The sequence below is a fragment of the Macaca nemestrina genome, chromosome 5 (assembly GCF_043159975.1).
Source record: "Macaca nemestrina isolate mMacNem1 chromosome 5, mMacNem.hap1, whole genome shotgun sequence".
Classification (NCBI taxonomy): domain Eukaryota; kingdom Metazoa; phylum Chordata; class Mammalia; order Primates; family Cercopithecidae; genus Macaca; species Macaca nemestrina.
In genome coordinates this window covers 78,705,150-78,717,909 of record NC_092129.1, presented here as the reverse complement: position 1 = coordinate 78,717,909, position 12,760 = coordinate 78,705,150, and the positions used below count along the sequence as shown (strand labels likewise).

At 37.5% G+C, this 12,760-nt stretch overlaps 1 protein-coding gene across 4 annotated transcripts in view; it reads left to right on the top strand.

The window, feature by feature from the left end:
• The window catches only part of SOB (sine oculis binding protein homolog), a 173,775-nt gene that overhangs the window by 4,255 nt on the left and 156,760 nt on the right, over positions 1-12,760 (top strand). For 3 of the 4 annotated variants that reach the window (XM_011736392.2, XM_024791916.2, XM_011736393.2), the window contains exons 2-3: positions 9,005-9,143; positions 11,573-11,758. In XM_011736392.2, the coding sequence (XP_011734694.1) occupies positions 9,005-9,143; positions 11,573-11,758 (325 nt within the window). Of the gene's footprint in view, positions 1-293; positions 1,296-9,004; positions 9,144-11,572; positions 11,759-12,760 lie in introns of those variants that run through there. The other variant, XM_071096663.1, reaches the window with a different exon arrangement.

Here is a 12,760-nt window from a genome sequence, read left to right as displayed (position 1 = left end):
CATAGTAGATATAATATAGAAACTAACTTCTACTAGTGGATATGTAAGCGTAAATATATGTATAAGGTAAATATTGTTGCACTTAAGGATATGTGTTTTGGCACATAGATCTTTTGTGATCAGTAGCTACCAAACAACAATACAACTCAAAATATCCAAACTGTGAGTAGAGATTATGAGTCCAATTTTTGTCTTTTAAAATTCTTTGACAAAACCAGCATGATTAGATCAAGGATTCTGTGCTGGAAACTTTCCTAAACAAACCATAATTAATGCACTTACAATGTTTAACTTCTTTATCAATTGCTAAACTACAGGAGAATCTGTGTTAAATGTCAGAGATGCTTCTTTGTTGAAGAAGTTTTCTGTCTATAAATATTCTCAGTAAGTAATTTGTACCTAAAATTACGCTTCAGTCCTGATGCCTACAATTTGAGTCAGGCACATCTGTTAGAGTTTAGTAGTAAACTTACCACAAGATTTTCTAGTTTGTTTTCTGATGGTCTCGATTTGGCATTAAAAATAACCTGTGTCAATTGCATAGACAATAAAGCAAGTTGCAGAGCCGAGCTGGTGAGATAAATAGCTTGATTTTAAGAGAGAGAGAGAAATCAGAGTGTGGATTGGAAAAGTCAGCATGTTTAAGTTTGAAATTGGCTCGTTATTAAAACAGGTATATTTTAAGTTTTGCTGTTGAAACTCTATCCTGGTGTCAGAAGCATAATTCTCAGGAACTTAGAAAGTGAACTTAGGACCCCAGATCCCACTGTGGCATTCACAAATTATGTTAGACTCTCCCTCTAAGCAGTGGCCTCAGGTGTGCCACGTGGCAGGGATGGGGACTAATGTTAGTGGGCATATAGCCCTGGCCTCTTGGGAGCAGGTATAAGATGTTCCTGAGCCTTCAGCCTTGCTCTCACTTGTTCTGCCAAAGACTTCAAGCTAAACCCGTAAAAGACTGTCCTGTGAGAGCTTGGAGGGTTATGTATTATGGTCTGTTCAAACCAGGGGTTTTCTGGGAAGAGTCTCTTTCTCCATCCATGAACTGGTGTGATGTACAGTAGAGCATCATTCTCTAAACTTACTTATACAACTCGCAGGTTCCAGAGACGAGGAAATGGAAAGGAACCACTCCACTTCCTCTTGAATCTGAAATAAACATTTGAACTAGAAGAAAATGAGTCTGACAGACTCATTCCCTTCTGCGTTTCCTGCCTCTGTGCTTGCCAAGCACTGCTCTGAGAAGCCAAGCCCTACTCTCCTTGTGTGAAAGACAGACTTACAGAAACCAAGAGGTAACAGAATTTTTAAAGGAAAGTAAAAAACAGGGCCTCAAAAAAGGGCAAATATTAGCGAGCACAGTGGCTCTCTAAAAGGGAGAGTTCTAGGAAAAGGTCTCTTGTTAGGGTAACCAAACTTTTTATATCTTATATAAAATTCTCTTTTATTTACTGAGTCTTCATACTTAACAAAATTATTAGAAGTAGTAGAAGGTATATCATCAAAATCCTTAAAGTCTAAAACTTCCTCTTGCGGAATGTGAATTTAGCCACACTTGTACTATCAAGCTGATAAGATTATTGAATATGTTCCTAAAGGAGAGGGGATATTACAAGTTAGAAGAGGAAGGAAAAAAACACAGAAGACTTTGTTTTTGATAGTGCCCATTGAAGCATGTAAACAGACATGAAAGCATGTGGTAAGTGAGATTTGCTGAATGTATATTTTAGGATCTGTAGACCAATGGGTGTTAATATCTCTTATATAACCAAAGGCCTGTGGAACTCTGTGCTGCATTAAGGCTAGTGACTTTGGCACAGACAGGAAAACAATGTAACAAGTCTTGGTGATTTTTTAAGGCAGTTCTGCAGCTGTGAAAGGACACAGCTGCACACAGCTGTACACCTGCCATGCCTGCCACAGTGTTAGCCTCGGGGCTGGTATTCACAATTTCACAGCATTTGTTTGACCCTTTTAGGACATTTGATGTCCTGGCAGCAGATTAAAATGTGGGGACATGATTGTCTGCTCTGTATCACGACGAGACAGTAAAACACTGTACATTTTATATGCAGAACCACATGATTTTGGTTTCATATGCCAATTATATAGCCATCCAATTTAGGATATATCAATAAGAGAGTAAGACTTTCTTTTCCAGCCTGTTCCAGGCCAGAGCTGGGTATTAGTGTTAATGATGTGTCCTCTGCATTAAAATCATTGTGTTGTGGCAAAGAACAATTCTGCAGAATGAACCAAAATGGAGCATAGGAACCATCTTCAAAGAATTTCAAGCTTGAAAGCTGTAGTTCAGGTAAAAACAGCAGGGTTCAGTGTGTAAAGTCTGCACTGAGAGTGGGAATCTGGCCACCCTTACTATTTCATGCACATTGATGACCCTCTAGTGGGTCATCTGTGGGGAGCGGCTCGTCCTAACTATACCATTGGATCCAGTGGGATCATAAATGAGGAAGTACTTTGTAATCTGCAAAGGGCTCTTCAAATATTTCTTTTGCACTATTTAAATTTTATGTCATGACCTTTTTCTTGGCAAAACCATAAAATAGAACTGATCCACTGGGTCTGTGTTAAGAAAGACAGCTCAGACTCAGCCCTGGGCCAGGCCTGAGAATAGAGCTAGAAACTGACTTCTAATCAGATTCAATTCCTGCTTCACTCTGGAACTTGAACAAGGCTTCTGCCTGTCTTCTGCAGATTCCCTTTCTTTATCTCTATTAATGAGTCCAATGATGCTTAATAGATATCTACCCCAGAAGTAAGTCAGAGCATATGGAGATGGAAAGGGAGATAAACTGTTTTCCAGAAATAACCATCATTCCACTATTCATAACCTTAACTAGCAGAGATAGTAGCATTTTTTGCCCCATGCTTTCGCAATTGTTTGGAATTGGGAGTTTCTTTTTCCTTTGAAAGCGTTTCTCATGTGCTCCACTTTCTTGGATAATGGGTGTCAGAATGTTTTGAAGTTAAGTAATGTAACCGACAAATCCTTTTTGTTGTCATTAGGACTGTGACTATAGCTGATGTAGTTGTCTGTGACTGAGACTGTGTTAATTTTTAATTAAAACTAGTTTTTTATTTTTATGAAAATAATACATGGACATGACAAAAATAGTAGAGTAGGCAATAGAAATAAGCAAAAAGAAAAACAAAGCCTGTAATTTTCCCACCCAGATACAATTACTGTCAACATTTTGATTTATGTCTTTTTATGTCCTTTCTCTATATATGATATATAGTTTTTATAAAAAAAACTCATACTGTACTAACCTTCCTTTTAAAACTTAATATACTGTTAATAGCTTTTCGTGGCAATAAAAATTTATCTACAGTATTTATTTTAGTGGCAAAATAGTATTCCATTATATGCCCAAACTATAATTTATTTAACTAGAATTCCTATTGTTTGGCATTTAGTTTGTTTCTAAGAAAACAACACTGAGATAAACATTCCTGAAACATGCATATTCCCATAGCTATTTTCCTAGGATAGTTTCAACAGTCCCTAGAAGTAAAATTGCTAAGTCAAAGGGTATGTACAATTTTAAGGCTTTTAATGCATAGAGTCAAATTACTCTTTCTTACAGTTGTAGCAATTTAAATTCCCAATAGCATGAGAGTGCTTACTAATACTACATATTATAATTTTTAAGCTTTTACATACTTATTTTTAAAATCAGGTTTTCCTGAATTTTATTTGATCATTTCTCTGTAACTATGCATTTAAATAAATATTTGTGACTGGATTAAGTGCTAAGCATTATGTTAGGTGAGGCATAAAATGAAATTAAGGGTTCCTGCCCTCAGGTAACTTACATTGTATTTGAAATAGATGACATGTTTTACTAGAACTGGGACTTGCAGTGAAAATGGGAATGATGTTTATGGAGAGGGGAAGGGCATGACTTGCCCCTCATTGGGTGAGTGACTGGGGCCTCTTTGAATACTTCCTGCTGTCTTGGGTAGAATACAAATTTGAAAGCACATTGACATTCAGTTTTGCAAAGCCTGGTATGAAAAAATCAGTATCTATGTTTTAAAATCTATTTGTTATTTTCAAAATAAATAAAATCACCAGTTCTTTTTGAAGATTTTGAAGTACTTGTGTTTCAGAGGTATTTTGAGAATTTGTAATTACTGCTATTTTCAAAGTGTTTTGAAGTCAGCTCTTTATTATTTACCTGGTAAAATGTTCAATAAAAAATCACGTAGTGTCATTCACAGCTTCTCAGAAAGGAAAAAAAATCACGTAGGTTGAACTTTGACATTTGTACAGTACTTCCAGTTGAATAAGGAAGGTGTTTGATGAATATCCTGGCAATTAAGATCCAACAAAAATGATTTTGCTGGTCTAGGAAGAACTCAGGAGGAGTAAAGAAATAGTAAAATTTCCTTTCCACCTGTCTTTCTGTGACCTTTTTGTTTTTGTTTTTATTTTAATTATCAGAAGAGATCATGCTTTCAGACTAAATGTTAGGATTGTCTTTTTTCCTTATGAACCCCTGGAGGTGAGAGAGGAGAATTGGAGAGGGAAGGAAAGAGGCAGAGAAATTAGGTATTAGAAGTACAAAGCAGTTAGAGTTAGATGTAATATCAAAACATTGTAAAATGAGGATATTCCATTTTAATTGTGAATCTTGAGCACCCCTGTTAAGGAAAGTAGAGGTCAATGATCACATCCAAAAGCAAGCAAAGTCTCAACGTAAGTAGATATGCCCTATTTAGAAATCTCTTTATATATGATATTGACATCCTCTTGCGTGACATCTTTGCAGCTCTTCGATTGGTCCGGGAGGTAGCTTCTTTGGAATTATGGACACATTGGGAAGTACAGAATTTATAGTAGAAAGAGATCTGGCTTAAGAATTAGAAAATACGTATTTTAGTTTTGACTTTACTAGATCTCTCATGCCTGTCTTTTACCTTTTTGATGCTCTAATTTTCTGTCGTAAAAAGAGGATGTCATATAGGTTCACCAAAAGTTTATTGTGGAAATCAAATACCTAACACGTAGGGTTATTGAAAAGATCAGGAGAATTAAAAGATATAGAAACACTGTAAAGTGCTATAAGACTATTAGACATTATTATAATTACAGTGACCTATTTTCCAAATCCAAATTGGACCACATGGTTTGAGAGATTATTTTTGTGTCACTTCCAAGGTCAAGAAGCAGTCTGCAAAATGTAGTTCAAATGCCAAAATACTGAAATCTCTGGCACATTTTGATGATTTATGGGAGCAATGATAAAATATTTGAAATAGTGACTCAGTAAAATTCATGAGGTATGATCACTGTAATTATGAAATTTCTTTGCAAAAAGTATTTTTTTCTTTTATTTCTTGTATAAGTAGAAGTTCTTTGATTTTACAGAATCCTAAAACTGGGAGGGACTCTTAACAAAAGAGACTCTACTTCATTTCCTGCCCTAGGTCTCCAGGAGAAATGCTGGGTAAAGATTTTGGGGGAGGCAGATTTTATAACCTGCCTTAGTTCAGTGGCTTGTTTTATTACTGAACATCCTTATCTCAAAAATCTCTCTGCATTTTAACTACTATTACCTTTATTATTTTTCATATATATATGTATATATAAAAGAAACTTAGGAAGTGAATAACTTTTTAAATAGGAAATTCCTTTTTAAGGGATAATAATACAAAAAAAATGCTGAAAAGTAACTGTTGTAATTCTCTGCTAGAAAGACTTGAAAATCTTTATAGGTCATAAACATTAAATTCATGTCTCAGAATATATTATGTTTCTTCAGGCACAGTAGCTCACACCTGTAATCCCAGCACTTTGGGAGGCTGAAGCAGGTGGATCACTTGAGGTCAGGAGTTTGAGACCAGCCTGGCCAACATGGTGAACCCTGTCTCTACAAAAATAGAAAAATTAGCTGGGCATGGTGGCTCGCGCCTGTACTCCCACCTACTTGGGAGGCTGAGGCACTTGAGCCCAGGAGGTGGAGGTTGCAGTGAACCAGGATTGTGCCACTGCACTCCAGTTTGGCCCACAGAGTGAGACCCTGTCTAAAAAAAAAAAAAAAAAAAGGAAAAGGAAAAAGAATATGTTTCTTGGAGGATAATGTTAAAAATATATTTTATTTACTTTGGTTTAGCACCATAATGAACTATGACATCTAGCATCAAACTTCACCTTGAAATTTAAAATTAAAAATTTTTGATTCCTTGGAGTCCTTTGACTTCTTCATACAATAGTGTATACAACAGAAGTAATAGTCATTTCTTGTAACCGTACTACAAGAAACTTTGGTGATCATTTTCTCTTTCATCTTGCCCCTTTCGTGAAAGCTTTGAGATTTATGGCTTGAAGTTATATAAACCTTTGTTTTCTGCTTTTGTAGCAGTATATCAAAACATTAAGGTGTTTATTTTTATTTTCCATGACAAGAAAGGGAATGTTTTAGAGTTTATTTACCCTGACATTTATAGTAACTTGAAAATCATGGAATAGATCAAGTTCATATTGATTGTTCCATGAAGCCTCTGACTTTTCAGCACAAACCATAAACTAAACTGATGCAGTTTTGATGCTCAAATAATGTGAATTTGGTGTTAATATTCCAGCTGAGGTTTCAGTTTTTACCCAAATGTCTAAAACTTCTGGATCCCATCCCTGGAACTGGTTCTGAAAGGCTGAATGGCTTTGCAGCTAGACTAAAACAAATCTATATCCTTGGCTAGAGGGTTGCTCCATGAATTAAGCATTCACAGCCTTTGTGTGACTTCAGAGGCTAGACAGAAACAGGAGAAAGTGGCACCCATAGATGACCGGTCTATAAAACTGGATATAGTCACTAGGGTATATGCAAAAGATATTTCGTCTTGGCACAGTTTTCTTAGAGATTGGGGCAAATGGCACACCGACCAATCGGATGGCTTGCATTTGGCTTTTAATGCTGTTGGGAATTGGTTTTTTGATGAAAAGTATAAGCCTCATCCTTGGAGATTTCTGCTGCCAGACCATTGATAGAGGACCTCTATTTGTGTGCCTAGGGATTGTCATTCTCAAGCCAGGCTCTCATCTCAGTGAAAGAAATTAGGTGTTGGGGAGACTGACGCCTCATTAAAGAGATCTCTTTTGATTTAGTGGGGCAGCGTTCAACCCAGTCCTCCTCAGTGATATTCCTAAAGTTGCTGAACTTATTATTCATATTGATCATATTTTTGTGCATTCATGAAAAGTATGTCTATTTAATGTGGACACGACCAGCCATCAGAGAGAATAAATGCCTCACTAAAGCTTGATATGACTGACTGTTGGCCTTGCGAATGGTAACACTGAATCAATCTGGCTAGTTTTTCTTAATGGTTAATACACTGTACCATCACAGATTGACCCAGTTGGAGTTCAGAGCTTAAGTGGGTACTAAAGCAAAAAACCTAGCATTCTGTGGGTAGTTTGAAATGCCAGGTTTGTTTTTGTGGAGTCAGTAGTGTAATGTCTTTTATTTTTTATGCAACCCCTGCTGAAATTTAAAGTCGTGAAATTCAAGAAAACATGGAACTCACACGTTGAGACTGTGCACACTCTGGCTTAGCCTTGGTGCTTTGTTTCAGGTATATAAATTATACATCGCAGTGTAATTCAGAAATGACAGCTTATCAGAAGGATAATAAAAGATTCTTTGAGACACAAAGAAGGTTAGAATATATAGTTTTTCTAGCTCAGCTTAGGAAGCTCATGGTTCCCTGCCAGATAGGAATGTTTAAGGCACACACAAGCATTAAGGTCATTAACACACAGAGTCTTACATCTTGTTTCCAGATATAGCAATTGATAAGGTACTAAGATATAGTCACTTTAATGTAAGATATTAAATCTGTCCAATTATACTTATTATTTTCAAAGTATGATATCCATAACAACAGCAACAGTGATATTATCTTACATTTATGTATTGATTTATAGTTTATAAAATGTTTTCTTACAGTATCCCAAATCTGGGCTGGCTAGTAACTTTAAAGTTATTTGGTACTTTTATGTTACTTGTCAGAAGACAATCTTAGTGACCTTTGATTTTATGGAGAAAGAACCTGTCACTAATGAAGTTTATAAAGCAACTTATGCATTGATTTTTTAAAAAAAATTTTGAGATGGAGCCTTGCTCTGTTGCCCAGGCTAGAGTGCAGTGGTGTGATCTCAGCTCACTGCAACCTCTGCCTCCCAGGTTCAAGCGATTCTCCTGCCTCAGCCTCCCGAGTAGCTGGGATTAGAAGTGTGTGCCACCAGGGCATTTTTTTGGTAGACATGGGGTTTCACCATATTGCCCAGGCTGGTCTTGAACTCTTCATCTCAAGTGATCTGTCCACCTCAGCCTTCCAAAGTGCTGGGATTACAGGTGTGAGCCACTGTGCCTGGCCTGATTTTTGAAAAAAACTCTTGCAGAAGGAAAAAAATAAAAAAGAAAGACCCTTGTAACCTATTGTAACCTAGCTTTCTGTATGGTACTGTTAACAATTGTGAAATTTTTCTTTGTTGAAATTTGGCTTTATCTGCGATAAGAGTTATGTTAAGAAAACAACACCTAAATCAGAAAGCAATTTTAATTTAAATTGATCTGAACCACAAAAGGTTGTTTTCATTTTCAAAATCTTTTCTTAGCTGTTTTTGTGATTCACCTTTCAATATTTTTGTATTGATGTTAGATATAGACTTTATAGACTAATAAGCTAAAATATGACTTCCTATTCACAGGCAAAACTAACAAATGTAGTACCTTATTATCTTATTATCTTTAAATTACAAATATCTGAAGCCCTGTCATAATTGAATGCATCATCCTAAGATTTAAAAACATTATCGTTTTTGAACATTATTTGAAAAATGAACACCACACTAGGGGAAGTGAGGCAGGGCAGCAAATAAATGGGGTAGGACAAGCAGAATTCAATTTATGCATTCTTTTCAAGTAGTTATTGATTATAGAAATAAGTAGTACTACCTATGCTTCTCTTTCAGAACTTTGCAGAAAACACCATGAATGAACTCCTTGGCTGGTATGGCTATGATAAGGTTGAATTAAAAGATGGTGAAGATATTGAATTCAGGAGCTACCCTACAGATGGGGAGAGCCGGCAGCACATTTCTGTTCTCAAAGGTAATGACATTTAATGTCCTTTTGCTCATGCAAAGAAGGATTAACTATCTCAACCTGCCAGAATTGAGTTGCTTTGGGACTCATTTTGTTGATTATGCCAATGGTTGATTTAAACATACATCCCCAATAGTGCTTTCCCATAAGCAGAATTCTGCAGAAATATAAAAGAACAACATAAAACAAAAATAGACACAACTTAATCTCCTCCCAGCTATGGGAGAACTAGATAGGGACTAGCGACCTAAGTGCCATGGTCCTGCATACAGATTTAAAGAAAGGGACAATGTTTGCTAACTAGAGTTTCCTGATGCCGTTGATAGATATCAGTTGTTGGGGACTGGGGCTTCTGTTAAGTGAAACGTTAGGTTTAGATCTTCAGACTGCTAGAGAGATTCACTGTTAGTTTGGTAATCCTCCTTCCTTTTTATTTTTTCAGTGGGAAATCTAAATGGTAGTACTATTTTTGTTTTGCTTGACGTTTTCATTCTTTCCCTGCCCCCACACACTTGAATAGGGTAAAAAGAGGAGTAAGAGAGTGGTAGATGATTAGAGCCTATATTACTCTTTAAGAATTTTTTAATCAAAGCCCAGCTAAAGAGTGAAAATTACAGAGCCTTGGCAGAGCTGAATTAACACCGATTCTACCAGTGGGTAGCAGTGCCAGATATCTCATGGGGGAAGTCTGTATGAATACTGAATTTATGAACCTAAATTAGGAATGAGAGCTTGCTTGTCAAAGAAGAGAAGTATGTGAAGAAGCAACCCATTTAAGGAACTTTAATAAAATGTGGTTAGGTAAAACAAATTGTACATCATCACTGGCAATTTGATCAATATTTGCATTGCATTCAAAATCTGTTGGCATAAACTACCTGTTCAAACATTTTATTTTCAGTCTTTAAGATAGAGCTTTCCCTTCATATATGCCAAACAAGGAAATGTAATTGAGCTGTCCTGCAGGCAAGTGGAATTGAGTGTACATGACAAATTTTATGTTAAGCTTACTATAAAATTGTACACATCATGCTACGGAGATAGTATCATCAATTTCACTGTAAATGAAAAATGCACGTCATGAGTTTGTATTCTATAAACTAATAGCTCATATAATACTTGGCCTAGGTAATAATCTTTGCTTCTGGGGAACATACAGCATGCCAGGATATGCTATAGAAGGAAAAAGTTATTTACCGTGGTTGAGGTTTTTGTTCATTTGTTTTTTTTAAGTGATTCACATGCAAGGATACGATGTACAAAGCTCATATCATTGTAAGTTTTACAAATTTTTATTTTTGTTATTTTTTAATGGGTATTATCCATACCTTGTGAAGCATCACTTTTCTTCCCTGCTTCTTTCTCATTGGTTCATGTGATTATATTATGATACAAGTTTATAATACAGTGGGACCTAGTTACAATGCTGGAGGGCATGTTTTAGGCTTTCCCCTGGTAGCCAGAGAGCTATGTTTGCTGTATATCATGTTGTACATGGAAAAAAAGGTTAATTGCCTCTTAATTTTCTTTTCTTTCTTTCTTTCTTTTTTTTTTGGAGACAGAATCTTGCTCTGTCACCTAAGCTGGAGTGCAGTGGCGCGATCTCAATTCACTGCAACCTCCGCCTCCTGGGTTCAAGCGATTCTTGTGCCTCAACCTCCCAAGTAGCTTGCATTACAGGGGTGTGCCACTATGCCTGGCTGATTTTTGTATTTTTAGTAGAGACGGGGGTCTTACCATGTTGGCCAGGCTGGTTTCAAACTCCTGGCCTTGAGTGGTTTGCCTGCCTTGGCCTCCTGAAGTGCTGGGATTACAGGCCTGAGCCATAGTGCCTGGCCACCTCTCAGTTTTGTTTTGTTTTGTTTTTGTTTTTTGAGATGGAGTCTCACTCTGTCTGGAGTGCAGTAGCATGATCTCAGCTCACTGCAACCTCTGCCTCCCAGATTCAAGTGATTCTCTTACCTTAGCCTCCCGAGTAGCTGGGACTACAGGCACACATCACCATGCCTGGCTAATTTTTTGTATTTTTAGTAGAGACGGGGTTTCACCATGTTGGCCAGGCTGATTTTGAACTCCTGACCTCAGGCGATCCATCCTCCTTGGCCTCCCAAAGTACTGGGATTACAGGCGTGAGCCACCTCGCCCAGCCACCACTTCTCAATTTTCTATGGAATTTTACAGTGCTAAAATTTATCACCATGATTCAACTGGAATATTAGCTATCATAGTGGAACAAATTATAAAGGAACCCGTTGGAAATTTATGGTAACCAGACTAAAAAGTTCCTGGATGAACTGGAGTTCTAGTACATTGTTTAAAGATTTGCAAGAAAAAATTTCTTTGGTTCATGGCCATTTTACTTGAGAAAAGGAAAAATTTAAGTCTACTGCATTATGTTCTTTGGTCATGTTGAATATGATTTTTTTCTTTTGCAGAAAATTCTTTGCCAAAACCAAAATTACCCGAGGACAGTGTTATTTCACCATACAATATAAGCACAGGCTATTCAGGGCTTGCCACTGGAAATGGACTCAGTGACTCACCTGCAGGGTCAAAGGATCATGGCAATGTGCCCATTATTGTACCTTTAATTCCACCACCTTTCATAAAGCCACCAGCAGGTAAGTCACTACTGGTGTTTTCAGTGATAACAATTCATAGAAAGTTGTTTTAACTATCTTATGAATAATTATTAAATGCTCAAGTTAACTTTGGTAGAGGCTGTCTTAGGGACCTTATAGGTAAGAAATGTTGATACCGGCATTACTTGGAGTATTATTGTCATATTAGGAAAATTTCCTTACCTACTACTACTTAGGCTATAAACTTTCAACTGACAATAAACCTTTTCTACCACTGACTACAAAACAATGTTATTTTCCTTCTCTGAAGTCATCTGTTTAAAATGAGAAAAAAACATAAAATGGTTTTTTTTGTTTTTTTTGTTTTTTTTTTTTTTTGAGACGGAGTCTCGCTCTGTCGCCCAGGCTGGAGTGCAGTGGCCGGATCTCAGCTCACTGCAAGCTCCGCCTCCCGGGTTCACGCCATTCTCCTGCCTCAGCCTCCCGAGTAGCTGGGACTACAGGCGCCTGCCACCTCACCCAGCTAGTTTTTTGTATTTTTTAGTAGAGACGGGGTTTCACCGTGTTAGCCAGGATGGTCTCGATCTCCTGACCTCGTGATCCACCCGTCTCGGCCTCCCAAAGTGCTGGGATTACAGGCTTGAGCCACCGCACCCGGCCTCATAAAATGGTTTTTAAAAATAAGATATAGACAATGACTGTTTAGTAAGAAAAAAGTAACCATGGTTGGCCTGTAATCCCTGCACTTTGGGAGGCCAAGGTGGGCGGATCACCTGAGGTCAGGAGTTTGAGACCAGCCTGGCCAACATGATGAAACCCTGTCTCTATTAAAAATACAAAAAATTAGTATTTTGGGATTAGCTAGTAATCCCAGCTACTCCGGAGGCCGAGGTGGAAGGATCGCTTGAACCTGGGAGGCAGAGGTTGCCGTGGGTCGAGATCGCGCCACTGCACTCCAACCTGGGCAACAAGAGCACAACTCCGTCTCAACAAAAAGAAAAAGTAACCACGGTTGAACTGGGTGGTGCATAAGGAGGGCGG